The sequence below is a fragment of the Dromiciops gliroides genome, chromosome 3 (assembly GCF_019393635.1).
Source record: "Dromiciops gliroides isolate mDroGli1 chromosome 3, mDroGli1.pri, whole genome shotgun sequence".
Taxonomy (NCBI): Eukaryota; Metazoa; Chordata; class Mammalia; order Microbiotheria; family Microbiotheriidae; genus Dromiciops; species Dromiciops gliroides.
In genome coordinates, this window is record NC_057863.1 from 535,995,874 (window position 1) to 536,015,739 (window position 19,866).

At 44.1% G+C, this 19,866-nt stretch overlaps 1 protein-coding gene across 21 annotated transcripts in view; it reads left to right on the forward strand.

The window, feature by feature from the left end:
- Positions 1 to 19,567, forward strand: part of NCAM1 (neural cell adhesion molecule 1) — a 451,266-nt gene extending 431,699 nt beyond the window's left edge. For 7 of the 21 annotated variants that reach the window (XM_043996253.1, XM_043996249.1, XM_043996251.1 and 4 more), the window contains 4 exons: positions 12,825 to 13,032; positions 13,644 to 13,760; positions 15,137 to 15,934; positions 17,377 to 19,567. In XM_043996253.1, coding sequence (XP_043852188.1) covers positions 12,825 to 13,032; positions 13,644 to 13,760; positions 15,137 to 15,934; positions 17,377 to 17,497 — 1,244 coding nt within the window. In that variant the 3' untranslated portion in view covers positions 17,498 to 19,567. Of the gene's footprint in view, positions 1 to 1,214; positions 4,268 to 12,824; positions 13,033 to 13,643; positions 13,761 to 15,136; positions 15,935 to 17,376 lie in introns of those variants that run through there. The other 14 variants (XM_043996258.1, XM_043996259.1, XM_043996260.1 and 11 more) reach the window with 3 other exon arrangements.
- Positions 19,568 to 19,866: the final 299 nt, after the last annotated feature.

The following is a 19,866-nucleotide window of genomic DNA, read 5'->3' on the forward strand; positions in this document are numbered from 1 at the left end:
GGCATCAAAGGCCAAAATTGACAGCAGAAAGGAATATTTCTGTGTGAGAGACATTGCCAGGGGGTAGAATCTTCCCTGTCACTAGTAAAATTGATGTGCTGGAGTACTAGACACCTGTTTTGTTGTCCATTGTCAGCTCTGAGGTAATAGAGAAACTTTGGGTTCTACCAAAACCAGGGAAATGAGAAGATACCACAGTGAGGACCTAAGACAAAGTCAGTAGCTTTCCTCAAATTGAAAGCATTTCCTTCCTGCTGAGATGGATTCTAAAGATGACAAGTCTTTCATGTGCCGAGCTCAACCACCTAAGTCCTTGGATAATGTAATGGGGATCCATATTTCATCTAAAGCATCTTCTGGTAATCTCCCTCTCAGGCATTAGGAGGGCCCTTAATGAAACTTAGCTCCTAGATTTGAGTTTTCTGTTGCTTTGGGGTTTGAGACTATAAATGTGGAATGACAATTGAAACATTTAAGAGAATTCTAGTGTCAATCTGAATCAAATTTAAGAGTCTCAGATGAGGTTTATGGTTCTGGAGTCCCCTGGAGGATTTGTTGGTTTCAATAGGAAGAGTTGGTTTCCAGGTAAAACAGCACCTTGCCTGTACCTGCATTTCATTACAACATGCAATGCAAAACTCCAAATGCCTCTCTACCTGAATCAGCCACATGGAGGTGGAAAGTATTAAGTACAGGCTATGACTATGAGCCTCTCAGTAGTTGCATTGTCTGTATCTAAAGACCTTTAACTTCATAAAACATAACACTGCCCTTGAAAGTACCAGCTGATCACGTTCTTACATTTTACATCTGGAGCCTTCTGTTTCATCATTTTAATTTCATTTGCTCGCTAACTCCTAATCCCTCGAGTTAACCCTTGCTGTGCTGCTTTCGGCATTGCTGAGCTTCTGAACTGGCCTTTTGTTGTGGTTACTGCACTGAACTCTTCTCTAACCTTTGTCATTTTAATTTACTAAGTTAAACTAACCTTTAATTCTTATGTTTTCTATATTTGACCTAATTTTTTTTCTTTTTTATCTATTTTTTCTCTTTCTGTCTCTGCCCTTTCTCCTCCTCCTTCCCTCTTCCCTTCCTGTGTCTGTCGTCATACATGTCACCCTGGACGTCACTGGACATCCCCACTGCCACATGCACCAACATTTGTTTTAAAACAACCACATCCCCCTGGGGAAATCATTGTTTGACACCTGCAGCAACCTTGGGCGGCTCCTCAGCCTCGTATACCTTTGTCTCATTGCTTCTCTCTGCAGTGACTCTTCTTTTGCTCTGTTAGAAACTTGGGGGCAGGGTGGGGCAGCTGGGGAATCAGATTTGCTTAAAAGCTCAATTCCTACCAAGGCATGAAAATGGATAATACCTTCTTTGGAAGACCATGTCAGTACAGCACCCACGGCAAACACAAACAAGCAGTCTGTTTGGAAGATGAAAGTTTTGCAATGAGGAAAAAGGTTTCTATCCAGGAATTTTACCATTAATAGATTGTTTTGTATTGCTTAAAATGAATCTGCCCCTTCTTACTATATGTAAAGAAAAATCTATCATTGGCCCTTTCAAAAAGAAATCATATGAAAGTACAATATTTAAAACCATTTTGTGCTGGTCTGTATACATTTTTGCATATCTGTTACTGATTCCATATTTTTTTCTCACACAAATAATGTTGCAAAGAGAGTTTTCTAAGGTCTTCCTAAAACTGGCAACAGATTTTTTTGAACCATCATAGCTTCCCTTCTTGTTTCCTATGTGATTCCCTAGCCCCTTTCCACAACAAGTAGTTGGTTTGCTTTTCTTTAAATCCCAGTTATAAAAGAACAGGCCCTTGGGGGTCACCTGAGCATCCTGCTAACTTGATGGGCTAAATTAAATCATCCATCTGCCCATGCAGCAAAGACTGGTTTGAACTGGCTAGACATGGAAGAGAGCTGATGAAACACTCTGAGAAACTCCCTGGGCCTGGGCTCTAGAACTAGAACTATAGACAGGGCCTCAACTGTGATATTCTCACAGAAGTCTTGTAAAATGCCTGTCTAATATTCTGGGTGACTCTACCCCACTGAATATCATGGATGAACAGAGAGCAACAGTATCTTGGGGGTTATCATCCACCAGTGAAACATGGTTTTCAATGTTGGCTTTAATATTCTAGGCTAGAGACAGCCTTTGTGACCTGACAGTGAAGCACCCCACTCCCTTAAGCAAAGTAGAGAACTGAGAGGAACGAAGGCCTCTCAGCCCAAGTATGAATCACATATAAACAGATCAGTAGCCAGCCAACCTTCCCTAAGCAAACCCAGGCTATCTATTCAAGATGAATTTCAGCAGAGCTACTCCAGTGAGGGGGTTTTGTTTTATTATTTCTAATGTTCTCTCACAAAATAGTATCATAGGGGGCAGCTTGGTGGCACAGTAGATAGAGCACCGACCCTGGATTCAGGAGTACCTGAGTTCAAATCCGGCCTCAGACACTTAACACTTACTAGCTGTGTGACCCTGGGCAAGTCACTTAACCCCAATTGCCTCACTAAAAAAAAAAAATAGTATCATAGGGAATGTATCTACCTTGGCCCTCCTTCTGCTGGGAAGCGTGCTTTCTCCCAGCACCCTGGGGAGAAGGCAGGGAATAAGACAAGTGATGCTTGTGTATTAAACTGTAGAAATGAACCCTGAAATGAAAGCTTGTTCAGTATTCTCAGCACTTCTGATTAATAAATTCACCCCATTGTGGCCAAACACTCACATGTTTGGTTAGCTCTTCTCTAAACACCTCCACATAAGAACATGGATTATTATTCAGAGTGCAGACAGACTTGCCGACAAATGTAAAAAGATAATGGGCCTACAGTCAAGGGTGTGTTAGAACCAGCTTATATGGACTAGCAAGACAAGAACTGACTGTTAATTTTCAGTCCAAGCATTAACATATCAGAAATCAGCAAATGCTACAGAACAGGGCTGGATTTATTGTTTTGTTGATTGTCCAGACTTAACAAAGTCATAGACAATTTTTAAAATGCAGATTCAACTTAAAAGTGTGTCTTGTTTGGGGACAGCTGCATGTTAAACATTTACCAGCACACGTCTGTCTGTTTGCAGTGCAAATCCATGTTTGCAGAAACAGATGTGCAGACGTAAGAGCTCACACACCAATTACTGCTAGGCCAACCCTACTCATGGATGCTTATTGCACATGTGCACAGACATATATTCACTATCCCTGCCGACACATGTATTTCATCTTGTTCTAGGCCAACAAGAAACCTAAAACCATCTGAACTGGCCATCGCCATAGAAGCCCATGCCCAATCTTGGCGGGGGGGAGGGTTAACTGATAGTTGTACACAATCCAGAGATACCTTCCAGGAGAGAAAGAGTATTTTCTTCAGCCATGGGCATGGAGGTAGAGGTTCATTTCAAAAAGCATTTGCCTGCTTGACTGTGGGAGCTATGTGTGCAGCTGTTTCTCCGGATACCTCTCACAGTATAGATCCTTTGGTTCATTTAAGTAAATTAAGAGTTGGGAGGAGAACTTACCTCTCATCCCCACCCTGGCTCCTCAGGATTCTCCTAAAGTCAAGCAGAACCTTGTCTGAAATTATTTCAGGGTCAAGCCTATAAGCCTATTCAAACCAGCATATAAAATCTCACTGGAACCCTCTACCAGAAACTGTCATCCTCAGAGCACATTCAGCAGACCCCTCAAACACATAAACCACCCTGGTGAAGCCTCTAGCTTACCCACACTAGCACACCTACTGCCCACCCTGAAAGGAGACCACTGTCTCCCGGGAAGCCCTGCAGTGATGGGTGCTTCCCTTCCAGCTGTGCAGCCCCTGCCTTTGCTTTCTGTAGCAGGCCTGAATATACTGGGCAAACCCCAGACCCCCATCCTCCCATGCTCACTCTTGGAATATTTATACAGCAGGTTTGGATCATGTTTTTCTACTAATAAGAAATGCTAATGTTGATGTGTAGATAATCAGTGAGGCCTTTATAAAGTTTACACCTTTGCATTATTAAAAAGAAATAACAATTCATGTGAACTGCCCAGTGTGTTTTGAGTTTATTTTGGAGCTGTGTCTTCTAGAGAATTGCATTAGTTCCCTGCTCCTCTTCATGTATAACTGGATTCCTGGATCACTGGATAATGCCAAGATTGTTGTTTAAATTGAACTTGATTTGTAACCTGGGTGAAGCTCTGGCTAAAGGGACAGCCAATAAAAATACTGTCATTAATGGCTAGCATGGACCAGTAGTTTCCTGGGCCTCTTCTAATTCCTGATGGGAAAGAGATTTTTAATGCTTTTGCAACCCTGGGAAGGTGTCAGAGTGAAAGCTCCTGGCCACCCAGAAGCGTATGCACCAGATTTCAAATCTTTTAGACCATTTTCCCACCATGATGGAAACCTAACAGGAGTGATAGTTCTTGGAGGGAAATCTAAGATGTTCTCTTTGGCAAACCACACCCTCTTCCCAACCACTGTTACTGACTTCTCCATTCTAGCCCTACAGATCAGTCAGTATGATTTCCTTTTAAAGGCCCAAGGAAAAGTAGCCAAATTAGCAGAAGGAAAGTATGATGGAGACAAAATAAGAACTCCCAGGTTCCAGGCTTTTGGCTGAAGCCATTCTTCCTGTGTTGGGTGAGCCTGGGACTGTAGTTGCCAGCCCTACACCCAGCTGCTATCAGTTACATTGCTTGCCCTAATGTCCCAAACTTACAGTATCCTGATTGTAAGGGAAGAATAATAAGTTGTCAGTGTGCCATCAGGTACCATTTTAAAGCCCTGACGACTTAGAGAAGTAGGTGAGGACATATGTCCTTTCGAATGAATTTAGAACAGAACAGGGTCTTCCTCTAGGCAATGACCTCTAGAGGTCCTGGGTCATGTAATCCTGATTCTAGAGGACAATTCTAAACTTTCCAGTTAGTAAGGAATTCATAGGAGGAAAACTTCTTTAGAGTAACCTAACACTTCACAAAGCTTCATGAAGTCAAACTTGGAGGGGGAGACTACAGGGAGATGGGTCTAATATTTTCTTCCTTTTGTAAGATCTTACATAGGATAAAATTCCTTCTACCTAGCTTTCATAGAGTCAACATTCTCCTGAGATCATGAACATCAGGGGTTTCACTTACAGCCTGACACCTTCCCTATCTAGATCTTCTCACTGCCAGACCTTCGCAAGTGCTCATTCTCTCTTTCTAGCTGCAAGAGCTTAGCACCTCTTTTAAAAGGCCAGACTAGCTACATTCAACCCAAACACCATCTTCTCTCTTAATAGTATGCACCCCTCATCCATTTCTGTTCAGTTCTGTCTATGTGTGGGCCTCATTTCAGAGAAAGAACAATTCCCATTAAGAGGAGCAAATATCTGAGGGTTGATTTTTATGCTATAAAAATAATTACTCTTCATCATGGTGTACCTTTAAAAGATAGAATAGGCCACCAAACCTCATGTCGGGGTCCAGTCTCAGATCCAAAGAACAGGGAAGATCTGGAGGCAGTATCAGAAGCCCTTTGAGACTTGGAAAATAATTGACAGAGAAAGGACGTTGGGAATTAATCAGTCAATCAATAAAAACATATTAAATGCCTACTAGGCACTTAAGGCACTGAGACTGCAGATACAAAAAGGCAAAAGACAGCCTTTAATGGAGCTTACAGTCTAATGGCGGAGACTGCATGCAAACAAATAAATGCAGAATAAGCTGTATGCAAGATGAACAGGAATTAAGAAGGAAGATACTAGAATTTTAAGAGGGGTTGGGGAAGGCTTCCCAAAGAATGTAGGATTTTAGTTGGGACTTAAAGGAAGTCAGTTGGCAAATTTGAGGAGGGAGAATATTCCTGGCATGGAGGATAGCCAGAGAAAATGACCAAAGCTGAGAAATAGAATATCATGGAGCTGGGAGACCAGCATCACTGAATGAAAGCATATGTGGCAGGGAGTAAGGTGTAATGTGGGAGGGGGATAGGTTTTAAAAGGGCTTTGAACACCAGACAGCATTTTATAATTGATCCTGGAAGCAATAGGGAGCCATTGGAATTTATTGAGTTGGGAGAGGGATGTGATATGACCAGACCTGTGCTTTAGGAAAATCACTTTAGTGGCTAAATGGAGACTGGGTTAGAGAGGGGAGAGACTTGAAGCAGACAGACCCACCAGCAGGCTATTGCAATATTCCACGTGTGAGGTAATTAAGTCATGCACTAGAGTGAGTGGAGGCAATGTCAGAGAAGAGAAGGGAGCATATTTGAGAGATGGTCCAAAGGTGAAATCAACAGGCCTTGGCAACAGATTGGATATTGAGGATGTGTGGGGTATGGGAGGGTGAGAGATAGTGAGAAGTCTAAGATAACTCCTAGGTTGACAGCCTGAGGGACTGAGAGAATAGTGTTGCCCTCTACAGGAACAGGGATGGTAGGAGTGGGGCACAGTATAGAGGGATAGATAATGAGTTCTGTTTTGCATGTATTGAGCTAAAGATGTATATTGAACATCCAGTTCGAGATCTCTGAAAGGCAGTTACAGAAGCCAGATTGGAGGTCAACAGAGAGACTGGGGCAAGAAAGGTAGATTTGAGAGTCATCAGCATAAAAATGGTAATTAAGGGGCAGCTAGATGGCGCAGTGGTTAAAGCACCGGCCCTGGATTCAGGAGTACCTGAGTTCAAATCCGGCCTCAGACACTTAACACTTACTAGCTGTGTGACCCTGGGCAAGTCACTTAACCCCCATTGCCCCGCAAAACAAAAAACAAAACAAAACAAAAAAAAATGGTAATTAAACCCTTGAGTGCTGATGAGATTATGAACCAAAATGTATAGAGGGAGAAAAGAAGAGGGCTCAGGACAGAACCTTTTGGGATACCTATGGTTAAAGGACATGACCTGGATAGTAAAGGAGACAGAGAAGGATAGGTAAGAAGAAAACCAGGAAAGAATGTTGTCCTAAAAATCTAGAGAGAAGAGAGTATCAAGGAGGAGGAAGTGATCAATAGTGTCAAAGGTTGCAGAGAAGTCAAGGAAAATAAAGGTGAGCAAAAGCCATTGGATTTGGCATCTAAGAGACTGTTAGTAATTTTGGAGAGAGCTATTGCAGTGGAATAAGTTTAGAAGTCAAATTGCAAGGGGTTAAGAAGAGAGTAAGAGGAAAGAAAGTGGAGACACCTATTATAGATGGCCTTTTTAAGGAGTTTAGCTACAAAGGGAAGAAGAGAAATAGGATGGTAGTTAATGGGGATTGAAGGAGCAATTGAGGGGTTTTTTTCATGATAGAGACGACATGAGCCTATTTGTAGGCAGTAGGGAATGAACCAGTAGATAGTGAAAGGTTTAAAGTAAGTGAAAGAGTGGGGATGACAGAGGGCATAATCTGTTAGGAGAGATGGGATGAAATGGGATCGCTTGAACAAATAGAGGAGTTAGCCTTGGTAAGAATAAGATTACCTCATAATGTGAGTCAAAGATGAAGGAGGAGATAGTGGCAGAAGGCTTCTGAGTGATAGATGAGGAAGAGGGGAGAAGAAGGAGCTCATGACAAATGAGCTCAGTTTTGTTTTGTTTTGTTTTTTTCATAAAATATGATGATGGGGAAGCTAGGTGGCGCAGTGGATAAAGCACTGGCTCTAGATTCAGAACCTGAGTTCAAATCTGACCTCAGACACTTGACACTTACTAGGTCTGTGACCCTGGGCAAGTCACTTAAATCTCATTGCCCCACAAAAACAAACAAACAAACAAAATAAAATATGAAACAGAGTTCTCAGCTAAGAGTGTCATGGGAAAGGGAACCACAGGTTTGAAGAGGGATGAAAAGGTTTGGAAGAGCAACTGTGGCGAGTGGGATAGTGAGTTGGTAAGGTAAGTACAGTAGGATGGGGATTTAAGAGGATGGTGTGGGGGCAGCTAGGTGGAACAGTGGATAAAGCACTGGCCCTGGATTCAGGAGGACCTGAGTTCAAATCCAGCCTCAGACACTTGACACTAGCTGTGTGACCCTGGGCAAGTCACTTAACCCTCATTGCCCTGGAAAAAAAAGTAGATGGTGTAGAATTGAATTGGTTCACCAAGGGGTCAAGATAGAGAAAAGAGGAGAGATTGACTGGTGCAGGGGAAATGGCCTGGGAAAGAATTGAAGGCTCAAAGGATTAGAGGTCACAGTGTGGATGAAGAGTAGGGTTTTTCAGGGCAAAGCAGAAGGAAAGGTGAAAAGCCAATAGATTATGGTTGGATAAGGAGATTTCAGAAGTCTTGAACATGGAGGTAGTACATTTGTAGGTGATAGCAAGGGTATGACCATCTTCATATGTGGCTAAGGTAGGTTGGAGGAGTAGCTCACGAGATGTGAGGACCTGAGTTGTTAGGGTGTTTGAGGGAGAGTCAATATGTATATTGAAGTCCTTAGTGTGAGGACAGGAGTTGGGGAAGAGAGAAAAATTGTGAGCCATGTACTGAACTCATTGAGGAAGGAAGGGGAGAGATATGGGAATCCATGGATAGCAGTTACCAGAAATTATAGAGCTTTTTTTTCTTTAATATTGAAAGGCAGTATGATATCATGAATAGAGAGTTGGCCTCAAAACCAGAAAAACCCAGGTTCAAGTCCTGCCCCTTACATATACTGGCTGTGTGGCCCTAAGTTTCTCTTTTTTTCCAATAATCTTTTTTCATTCTTTTTGGGGGGGGGGCATGAATGAGGGTTAAGTGACTTGCCCAGGGTCACACAGCTAGTGTCAAGTGTCTGAAGCTGGATTTTAACTCAGGTCTTCCTGAATCTAGGGCTGGTGCTTTATCCACTGCACCACCTACCTGCCCCCCTGAGTAAGTCTCTTAAGCTCTCAGCGCTCTGGGCCAAAGCTGTCTAACATGAGCCAGCAACATTCAGTAGCTTGTCTTAACCAGATTACTATGTAATTGGAAAATATTTAACAAAATAAACATGCAATAAAACATAGATAGACAACATTAAAATTTAAATCTAAGTCAATACGCTGTTTTCAGAGATCCTTAAGGAGTCTTTAGTGGCTCCTGTTTCTGTTTAAGTTTGATACCACTGCTCTAGGCAACAAAGACTGTAAGCCACACAGAAGGTGCTGATCTGAATAGGGAGAATTTTCTCATCCAGGAGTGCTCTATAATCAGGGAAATCACAAGTCCAGTCCTTATCTCTTTTCCAGTATCAACAAGGAAATTCCCCTCCAAGTAGCCATCATATCAGAGACTGACCTCAGGGGGCCATCATACATGGAACGTGAATGTCGTTTAGTGTTTCAACACTAAAATGTAACTTTTCCAACAATCTCTTTTCAAAGCTACACTACCCAGTTAAAATGGTGTTCATTTTTGAGCTTTAGAACTGGTACAAGTGAATGCAGAAAAGGGACCTCCTCTCCTCACCTCCCCAACAACCACAAGAGGGGAAAGAGAAAAAATGCACCGACCTTTCACCTTCCAAAGTAGCTTTTCTCTGTCTTCATCAATAAATGATGTCTGTACTAGTATCTGAGCTGGGTGTTTTGCATTACCAATGGCCAGTCCCTTAGAATTCCATGCCCTAAGTGCCCCCTACTAATGAAAAAAATGGCCCAAGCTCAGGGTGATTTCCACACACAGAGAGCCATCCCAAGACCTACCCAAGTCCCAATGAGGTGGGTGGGTTATATACCTTCATTCTCTTATTTAGGTTACAGATGGGATTGAGAATAAATAGGAAATAAGGACATTGAAGAAAAAAACTGAAAATATTCTTAACACTGTCTTTTAAAAAGCCTCTTCAGTAATAGAGTGTTAAAGTAGGTAAAAAGTCAGGAATGCCCTCCTGTCTGCAGCAGGAATCATAAGGAATGTCAATGGCTGTACTCCTTGCTTTGGAGACACAGTAGATGGGGCGATCAGGACTGAATCCAAAAAGAACCTGAAAGGATTTTTAATCAGTCTTTCTCTGGGATGTAAGGGGAAAGGGTGGGAGTGTGCAGGGGTCTTAAGAACCAGGGTGAATAGGGAAAATTCAAGGGAAGAAAAGAGGAAGGTAGGTTTCATTGTTTTGCCCAGCAGAAAGCCCAGTGACACCAGATGTATTTCCAAAGACCATACACATTTGCCTACAGCTGTGTGGTTAAAAAGTAGGTTGTGTCTGGTGGTCTACTCAACCACAGAATTGGGTTTCTCACCAATATCCTTGAGGGGTATTTCTAGGGAAGTGGGTTTTGTTGCTCATATAGACGTTAGATTTTTGAGCTCAGGGAAAGTAATGTGACTATCCACAGATAAACCACTTGCAGAGTCAGAGTGGAGGAGTCTGCTGTGAACCCAATAGTCCCCACAGTAACTCTGACTACATTAAAAGAGGAAGATGTATGGTCCCACCTCTGGTGCCAAGTACCATGGGCTGTGTGTTCATTTCATTATCCTACATGATGGATGGGGCTGGAATACTGCTAGGCATATGGGCACAGGTCTGAAGAGATATAATGGGCTGGGGATGTTGATTGAGGCAGGGACCAAGGCAATATTTGTGGCTGTTAGTCTGCTCCTCGCCTGTCCCCTGCCTAGCTCTCACCTCCAAGGAATAGGCTTGACCTGGCCAGCTATCTGCAGATATGTGAAGGGACGTCAAATGGAAGAGGATTTTTAGATGTATTTTGCTTGGCCCTGTGGGAAGAAATAAATAATGGCTAGTAGAGAGAAGCAAATTTCAATTTAATATCAGGAATTACAATTTAAGCAGTTCAAAAGTGAAATGAGCTGACTTAGGGCGTAGTGGGTTCCCCATCACTAAAAATCTTCACATAAAAGGTAGGCATCCCAGAGAGGATAGATTTCTTCAGATCCCAGTTTGAATGGGTGTAACTCTTGAGTAAACTTCTAACTCTGATATTCTTTGAAGCTATGGATCAGTGGGAACAAAAAAGGGAAGTTTGGAACCACAGTCTTTCCAGAAAAAAAAAAAAGTATTTTCCTCCTTAGAAAATATTTCCTACTTTCTCTGAATTCCATCATCCTTTTCTACCTATCACCATTTATTCAGAGTCAGCCTATATGGTCTTCATTCCTTTCCTATGACTGACCGACTCATTCCCCAAATAGGGTCAGGTTGAAATTGGGCATGATGGCAAGGCCTTCCTGGGTACCTGAAATAATGATATTCTCAAAATGATGAATGTGAGGACGTCAGGAAGTAAATGATAGGGATTTCTCTGATGACACCTGAGAGACCAAAGCCCCAAGGAGTTTGGAATTCAATTCACATGTTTATTAAGCACTTAATATATTCAAAGAAGCACAGGGTTAAGTATTGGGAGCACAAAAGCAAAAACACAAGTCCTAATCCCCAAAGTTTTCTTTTTACTGGAGTAAAGTGTATACAAAGTCTACAGTGTATACGAAGATAAGAATATATAGCATATATGTGTGTATGCATATATATATATATATATATATATATATATATATATATATATATATATATATGATGACATATTCCTGCCTCCAACACTGACTGTGTGACCTTCACTGGGCAAGTCCCTTCACCTTCAAAGGCCCCAGGCACCTCTCTAATACTGTACATTGGAGAGCAAGAAAGAAAAAGGGCTCCCTACAGTGATGAAGTTATAGGTCTAGTCAAAAAATAAAATAGAATACTAATACAAAGTAATTTCAAGAGGTAACGACTGGGGCAATGAAAGGCCGAGTGTAGGAGATGGGATTTGAACTGTGCTTTTAAGGGATTGCCAAGAGGCAAGATGAGGAGGGAAGTGAATGCTAAGTGGTGTAAAAGGCCTTTGGGAAACAGACTCAGTGGAGGGAAACCTAGTCATCTCCAAGAGTGCCTGTGAGTGAATGAGGTGCCTGAGTGAGGGTTACATCCACCTAGGCATGTGTATGTGTCTGATGGGGGCATGTGCTTCCATCTGTGCGTGAGTATGTTCACTTTTCTCTGGAGTCTGAGCCACGCGAAGCCTGAGTTCACAAATGGTGAGTATTCACAGTACCCTCACTGCCTCTCCCCCTTCCCCTCCAACCCTCAGAGCCTGAGATCTTGGAAACCATAGGGTCTGGAGAAGCTACTGAAATTATTCAAGTCCTCACATCCCCAGGAATAGATGACTAGGACTTGAGCCAAAGCATGACCCTAGCTACTGAATCCTCTGGGCTCTTCCTAAACAGGAGAAGAAAGGACAAAGTATTGTGAGACCTAGTTATAGCCAAGGTATTGAATGGGGCCCATTGGAAGAAATCTTAAAGAAATATCCTCTGTGACTCTCAGCAGAGTCTACCTTGCACTGTCTCTATACCCACAAGCTGAAGAAGCGGATGTCTCAGAGATTCAGCCAGCAGTAAACACTACACTCTCAGGCTGTCCATCCTGAGGCTACTGAACTGTGGTGGAGTTTGGGCTCTGTCCAAGGGTTTATAAATAGAACTGCCCCTCTGGTTTTAACCAAAGATAACAGTGGGGAAAGCTGAGTGAAATTGGTCAGTGGAAACAGAACCCATCAGGAGATAGGGCTTCTGATCTCAACTCTATTCCCAAATAGCTGGGGCCTACCGAGTCTCAGCCTTGCCCCTGTGAACAGAGGTCATTCCATTCTTACCTCCCTAGTGCATGATAAGGAAGAGATCATGATAGCGATCTAATACCTAATGGAGGACAAAGGTACCGCTGGAAGTTGGTACCCTATATTTATCACATAGACACTGCCAGGACTGATTTTCGGGGGGGGGGGGGCATCTGGCTTTCACCATCCATTAACCATAAGCCATTTTTTTTCTTTTTCCACCTCTTCATTGGTCTCTAAAGCCAATGGCAGCCCCACCACCAGCCTGGGCACCGGTGCCATTGTGGGCATCCTCATTGTTGTCTTTGTCCTCGTCTTGGTGGCTGTGGACATCACCTGCTACTTCCTGAACAAATGTGGCTTGCTCATGTGCATTGCTGTCAACCTGTGTGGAAAAGCTGGCCCAGGTGCCAAAGGAAAAGACATGGAGGAAGGCAAAGCTGCATTCTCGTGAGTACCCATACCCACCCTGGCAGAGGGCCCTGGCTCTAAAGAGGGTCTTTCCTTGAACCCAGAACAGGTCATGCAGCTTTTCCTCTGTGCAAAGTGGAGTAAATATGGCCTGCTCCCAACCCATCCTACAAGGTTAAAATGTAAATGACCTTCCCCATTTATCAGACGAGGAAACTGAACCCCAGAGAAGTTAAGTGATGCCTAATGTCATACAGCTAGTACATGGCAAGGGCTACCCCACCCTGAAGAAGAGGCATAAGGAGAGAAAATTGTAGAGAAACCAGGACAAAAGAGGGAGTAGTCTTTGCCAATCATAGCTGTTTAGCACATGTCTCTGAGATCTCCAGAGACTCAATCTTTTCAAGCAGCAGAAACTTCATGCTGCCCCTCCACCCAGAAAGTTAGAAAGATTCATTGGATTAGGCTGGGGGCGGGGCAGGGAAAGAGGGAAATGGGGATCCAGCTATCCCACCTTCAGGATGTCTTTACCTAATCCACACAGCTAGGCAGCTAAGAGAGAAACTTAGTTCTCTCTGGCAGTAACAAGTCTCCAGATCAAAACCCTCTCACCCAGGTCTTGGGATCTAGCAGACAATCTCTCTCTACAGGAAAGATGAGTCCAAGGAGCCCATAGTAGAGGTCCGGACAGAAGAGGAGCGGACCCCAAATCATGACGGAGGGAAACACACAGAGCCAAATGAGACCACACCACTGACAGAGCCAGAGTATGTGGGCTGGGGACCGCTGGATCATGGGTCAGGGGTGGGGTGGAACCACATACAGGACCACAAATCTTCCTGATCTGCTGCCCTTCACCCATCCTCCACAACAACTGCTAGGAACACTAGAAACAGCAAGTGTCACTATGGGTAGAAGTTAACCGCTTTGAACTTCAAGGGCAATTTGGTTGAGAAATCACATATCCAGAGTCAGATAAGACCACCTCTCCCCCTCCCTGCTTCTCCTTAGGGACCTGCCTCTCAGAAAGGTGTGAGAAGGTTAACTCAGAAGATCAGCAGCAGGTTGCTCTGGTGGGTAGGGAGAGCTGGTTTGCCAGCAGCTGCCCAACAAGGAAACTGAGGCACCCTTCCAATGTTATACCAATCAATCAAGTATTCATTGGGTACCTGCTGGACTGGGTGCATTGTACTAGGCCCTGGGAATGGAAAGAAAAAGGGGATATAATCACTACCTTCAAGTAACTTCTATTCTATTGGTGGAAACAACCTAAAATAAACAAGTATATGCAAAAGAAGTACAAGGTCATTTAGTTTGGGAAGGCATTTCTGCCAAAGGTAGCACTTGATCTGAACCTTGGAGGAAATTTCACCTGCTTTTCTGGACTGAGACAGTTGGAGACCCCATTATAGCCTAGAGGAATGAGCACTCAAGATGATAATACATGTGGCTGCCTGGTGGGGCTTTGGGATACTATTAGGCTAAATGGAATTTGGTTTCAAAGGTTGTAAAATCATTGGTGTCATGGGCCATTTAGGGGTTTTCCTGGCTTACTTTGATTCCAATATCTGACTGTGTCTGATTTTTTTTCCCCAATCAATCAATAGAGGTATCTGATGTGCTGCTGTGCTGCCTTCTCCTTGTCCTCCCCTTCCCTGTTCCCAATCAGACCCCTACTGACTTTCGCAAACCCAGTTTCAGGGTTTTCCCTGCCTGTGGCTAGTAACCTGAAGAGCATTCTTAGGGCTAAGCAGGTCAAGAAAAGCCCAACAACCCCTTGAGTCAAACCCTGGTGTTGAAAGTAGCAAGAGCCAGCCTAGTCTACTTGAGTGGGAGCCTGGCAGGATTAGATGAAAGGAAGAGCAAAAGAAAGATGACTTCTACTCGTAGCAAGGGAAAAATAGGTCACGTTTGCGATTGCCACCTGTTGTCTTCTTTCTTGTTTTTTCTCCTGCCCTGCTGGGGGTGTGCTTCCTCTCTCTCGGTTCTCCTTGTTTCTGTGTGCGTGTGTGCGTGTGTGTGTATAACAGCATGCCCTACCACTCATGTCCCTCTGTCCTTGGCTTTGGCTCTGCTCTGCCTGCTCTTCTGTCATGTCTCAGCTTCATTGTCTATTCTCTTCTACTTCCTGTCCTCCCCACAGGCTGCCAGCTGACACCACAGCCACTGTCGAGGACATGCTGCCTTCTGCCACCACCGTCACCACTAACTCTGACACTATCACCGAAACTTTTGCCACTGCTCAGAACAGCCCCACCAGTGAGACCACAACCCTGACTTCTAGCATTGCCCCTCCAGCCACAGCCATCCCGGATTCCAATTCGGTGCCAGCTGGCCAGGCCACTCCCTCTAAGGGCCCAGTAGTGTCTGCCTCCTCCCCACCACCTGCATCAGCCCCCAAAGTTGCCCCCCTTGTTGACCTGAGTGATACCCCAACCTCAACTCCTGCAGCTAGCAATTTGTCTTCTAGTGTTCTGGCTACCCAGGGGGCTGTCCTCAGCCCCAGTGCCCCTACCAGTGTGGCAGAGGCCTCCAAGACTCCTCCTGGGAATAAGGCAGTCCCAACTCCAACCCCTACCAATTCCACCAGTCCCCTGGCTGCTGTCTCAGAGCCCCCTCAGGCCAAACAGGAGCCAGCCGCCACCAAAGGCCCGGACCAGGAGCCCACTCCGCCCAGCACGGTGAAGAGCCCGACAGAGGCAGCCACGACCCTCACTAGCCCGAAGAGTGAGGCTGCCTCCGTCAACACTGCAAAACCCTCCCAGGGCGAGGACTTTAAAATGGACGAAGGGACCTTCAAGACCCCAGAGATTGACCTTGCAAAGGATGTCTTTGCAGCCCTGGGTTCTTCTGCTCCCGCCCCTGCAGCGAGTGGGCAAGCCCCTGAGCTTGCTTCTTCCCCTGCAGAAAGCTCTGTGTCGACTGCACCAACAAAGACCGAGTACGGCCTCTCTTAATCTGCTGTCGATTATATCCTGTGGTGGTGTGCGTTGGTGCCGTACTGTGTCATCTTTGTTAGATGTGCCTTCCCACTAACCTTGGTGTTTTCTTAGTCCATTATGGGAGGAGGGTAGAAGGAAGCAGTTAGCTAGCTCACAAAGGACTGATTCAGGCAGAGGGTTTGGAGAAAAGACATGGGGAGGCCCCAGAGAGCAGCCACTTGATCACTAATTAGACCACATTAATTATGTTTTAGCTTTAAATTTTTGGAAAGAGCTTCTCTTTTTCCTGGGTGGGGAAGGGATACCTTGGCAGGAAGGTTCTAGAATTGTTTCTGCCCTCTGGGGAAGCAAAATGAGGCACTCTAATGGGTCACGCAGGGCTCTAGCAGGCAACGTGAGGTATAATCTCCTGGGTTACCCAGCCAGAAGCCACATTTATAAGAGGAAAAAGACCAAGAAAGATTCAGATACCTCCATTTTTTCCCCAGGAGCCTATAATCTCATCACCTTCAGGCCTCTTCCACCCATGCCTGCTTCTTTGGGGATACAACAGTATGAGGCAATTTAAGGCTGGGGAGAAGTGGTGTCATGATGTACCAGGGAGAGATTTTTTTTCTCACATGCCACTTAGGTGCTGGATAGTTCAGCCATGGTGGAATCCCACCCCAGGAGCATTTTTTAGCCCCCTCCCCTCTGCTTCTTCTGCCTATGAGATTGCCTAAGGTCTACAAACTTCCTGCCTCAGTATCTCCTTTGCCCTGAGATGAGCATGGGGACTTTCATCCCCCCAACTCCAGCATCATAGGGAGAGGTCCCTATGGTGAATAACTATTGTTGTGAACCCTGCAACCCAGTTCACATGAGCTCAGCATGCTAGCATGCAGGGATCAGATGGCCCTGCGCACTTCCTGCCAAACAGGTCAACTTGGGGCCCCTTGATGGGACCCTCCCCGGAACACACAGCAGCACCACAGAGAGTGTTCCCTCTACTTAATGGTGCCAGGTGGCCCAGGAAAGCCCTCAAACAGAGTCCTTAACCAGAGATCCAGGGTGGAAAAGGTCATCACGGCACTGTTAACTGGGCCAGGATTCCTGGCAAAAACAGTGTCATCAAGTCAGTCCTCATTTTGAGTACTCTGCCCTTCCCTCCTACCTACGGGTTCAGGACCAGGATTTATGGCACCATCACCAGCCCTGAGGCTTGGGGTTGGCAGCTGTTTGGGACCAGATAAACAGTATAAGAAATGAGCCACATTTACTGCTCTTCTTGCCTCTCCCTTCTGATGCAAGAGCCTTGGCTTTAAGCTTAGGACCTCATCAGGATAGGGGCCCACACTCAAACTGGAATTTCCTAGGGACACCCAGCTGCCTGCTAATGGGGAAGGGGGCTGCCTGAGTATCTACTGACCATTTCTGTTTGTTTTTTTTTAACTTTCTGCAGGAAAGCCCCAGTAGAAGGAAAGTCCGTGCCCCAGGAGACAGAAACCCAGCCAACTCCAGCAGAAGTCAAGACGGTCCCCAACGAAGCCACACAAACAAATGGAAACGAGAGCAAAGCGTGATCAGTGATGGGAAATTAAAAAGCAAACATCAAATTAAAAAGTTACAGAACCACTTCCCCGGAACATCTCTAGCATCACACGCACACACGCACACATGCACACATACACTCACACATACACTCAGACTCACACATCTCATTCCTCTAGTGTCTTTTGCCTTTAAAAAAAATCAAAAAATCAGACAAATAAGTAAACAAATTGGGATCTCCTTTTTGTAGATTTGTTAAAAGGATCCCTTTGTTGTGCACTCACTTGTAAGGAAATTTAAAAGAAAAAAAAAAGTTGAGCCCACAGCCAAACTAGGACACTCCATTCCCTGAAATCATTAACAAAAACAATCAAACAGACAACAACAAACCCCACCGAGTTAAGAATCTAGGAAGCTCAGAACAAATCTAGGTTTAGGAAGACCATACTTTGCTTTCTCGGATTTAGCATCCGAGCAGCTTCAGAGAAGTACTTTCTTCAGGCACGATGACTAACCGAATGAACAAAGTCCACAATTTATTTTTATACTTTTCAGTCGAGTTTGAACTATGTAAAGCCTCATAAATAAGTTATAATTTCTGTTCACTTTGTATTTGTTCAGTATGCAAAGTGTGTCACCCTTTCTAGCTGAATTCAGTTCCCACGTAGATTCGTTTTGTAGGAAGAATGCCAAATTGCAGCTTCTGGGGGTAGATTTCAATTTGCAGTATTCGGACTTCTTTTCATTTCTTTTCTTTTTCTTTCTTTTTTTTCTGCCAACTTTAATTTCCAGTGTTTACAAATCAAGAAATGTTTGACTTTGGTTTGCGTTTCAATGTCCGTATAAAATAGCTACCTTCTTTTTTGTTAGTTTGTTTGTTTGTTTTTCAACATAAGGGATACAGACTAGAGGTAGTAAGTTCTTTGCACACTTGCTTGACATAGGGAGACTTTTCCAAATCTGAATGTTGACAGTAGCTGTTCCCCATTTCTTCTGTTTTCTTCCTCGACCTTTGGCTAACCTAGGTAAAAACCAGATTTTCTCTGGCTCTTTGCTTTTGGTTTGGGGGGGCCCAGGCTGCTTGCTGATTACCCACTAGCTGCATCCAAGAGATACTCTTCTTTTCTAGGGATTCTGACCCTTTCCTTGGATGACTTCTCCCTAGGTTTTGCTAAGTGAGGCGGAGATTGTACAGTTGGGGCTGGTCTTGGCAAACACATTTTAACCCCAACCATCCCCCCTTTTTTTAGAAAGCCAAATGAAAAGGTATATGCAAACAATTCCTTTTTAGCCCATAAATCTAGATTTGAGCGGAAGAGCATGTATGCTTCGGGGAATTGGTGTCTTTTTTTGGAAATCTGTCGAACGAAGTAAAGCAACATGGGCCTTCTGTTCACTTGGGCAGCACCAGTGAGATCTGCTGTCCTGATTCATAGTATAACTCTCCTGGATTAGGAACTGAGTGGGGGGGGCGGGAAATACAGGAACTTTAAAAGGGGGTGGGAGGGGAGAAGGGTAAGACCAGCCCTTTGTATAGAAATTTTTCTTTTTTTTTTTTCCTCATTCTACTTTAGAACTGCAAGCTTGTGCACTGTGGATGCGTGAATATTTTAGTGTGAAACGTGTTTTTGTCATAGTATTGAAATAAAACTTCAACATAGTTTGGTTGTGGAAGGTGTAGAAGATAGTTCAGAAAATTATTCAGGAAATAAAATAACTCTTAAAAGGAACAGAAGCCTTTAAACAAAGAAAAATAAATAATGATGATGATGATGGTGATTATAAGTAAACAAAAACCAATACTCCGGCATGCATTCCTTTCCTAAGGTATGATAAGGGAAGAGGTTAGGGTGGTGAGATTGTCATCTGAGCCCGTTCCATTAAAGCCACACTCTCCAGTGTACTCACAATTCTGTAGTCTAAACAGTGGCAATGCTAGATTATGATTTCAAACTGTGAAAAACAATGGTCTTGTCATTTGCTAAATGTGGGGTGCTCTTTATTTTTCTCAGTTGGGTTGTGGGATTTTCTGGTTACTTTTGCATTTTTTTTCAGCTCCGGGGGAAGGAAATGGAGGCCCCTTTATGCACAACCCTGGCCTGTTCCTGTCACTAGGGCTTGCATAAGTGTATGTTTATTTTGAATACATCAGCCTTCAGAAAATAATAATAGTAGTAAAAGAGGCATGGGATGACCCAGCAGATCGAGAGAATAGGGCTTGTGAATCAAGAAAGACCCAGAACTGCCGTGAGATCACGGAGGAATATATTCCACCACCAGAGTTGTCCAGGGGAGTTGGTTCCCTCGTCATATGATGCTGATGTCTTCAGCCCAATTGGCCAACACCATTCTATACCTCATAGGTGATTACTAATTAGAGTGAGCAAGTGGAAATCACATT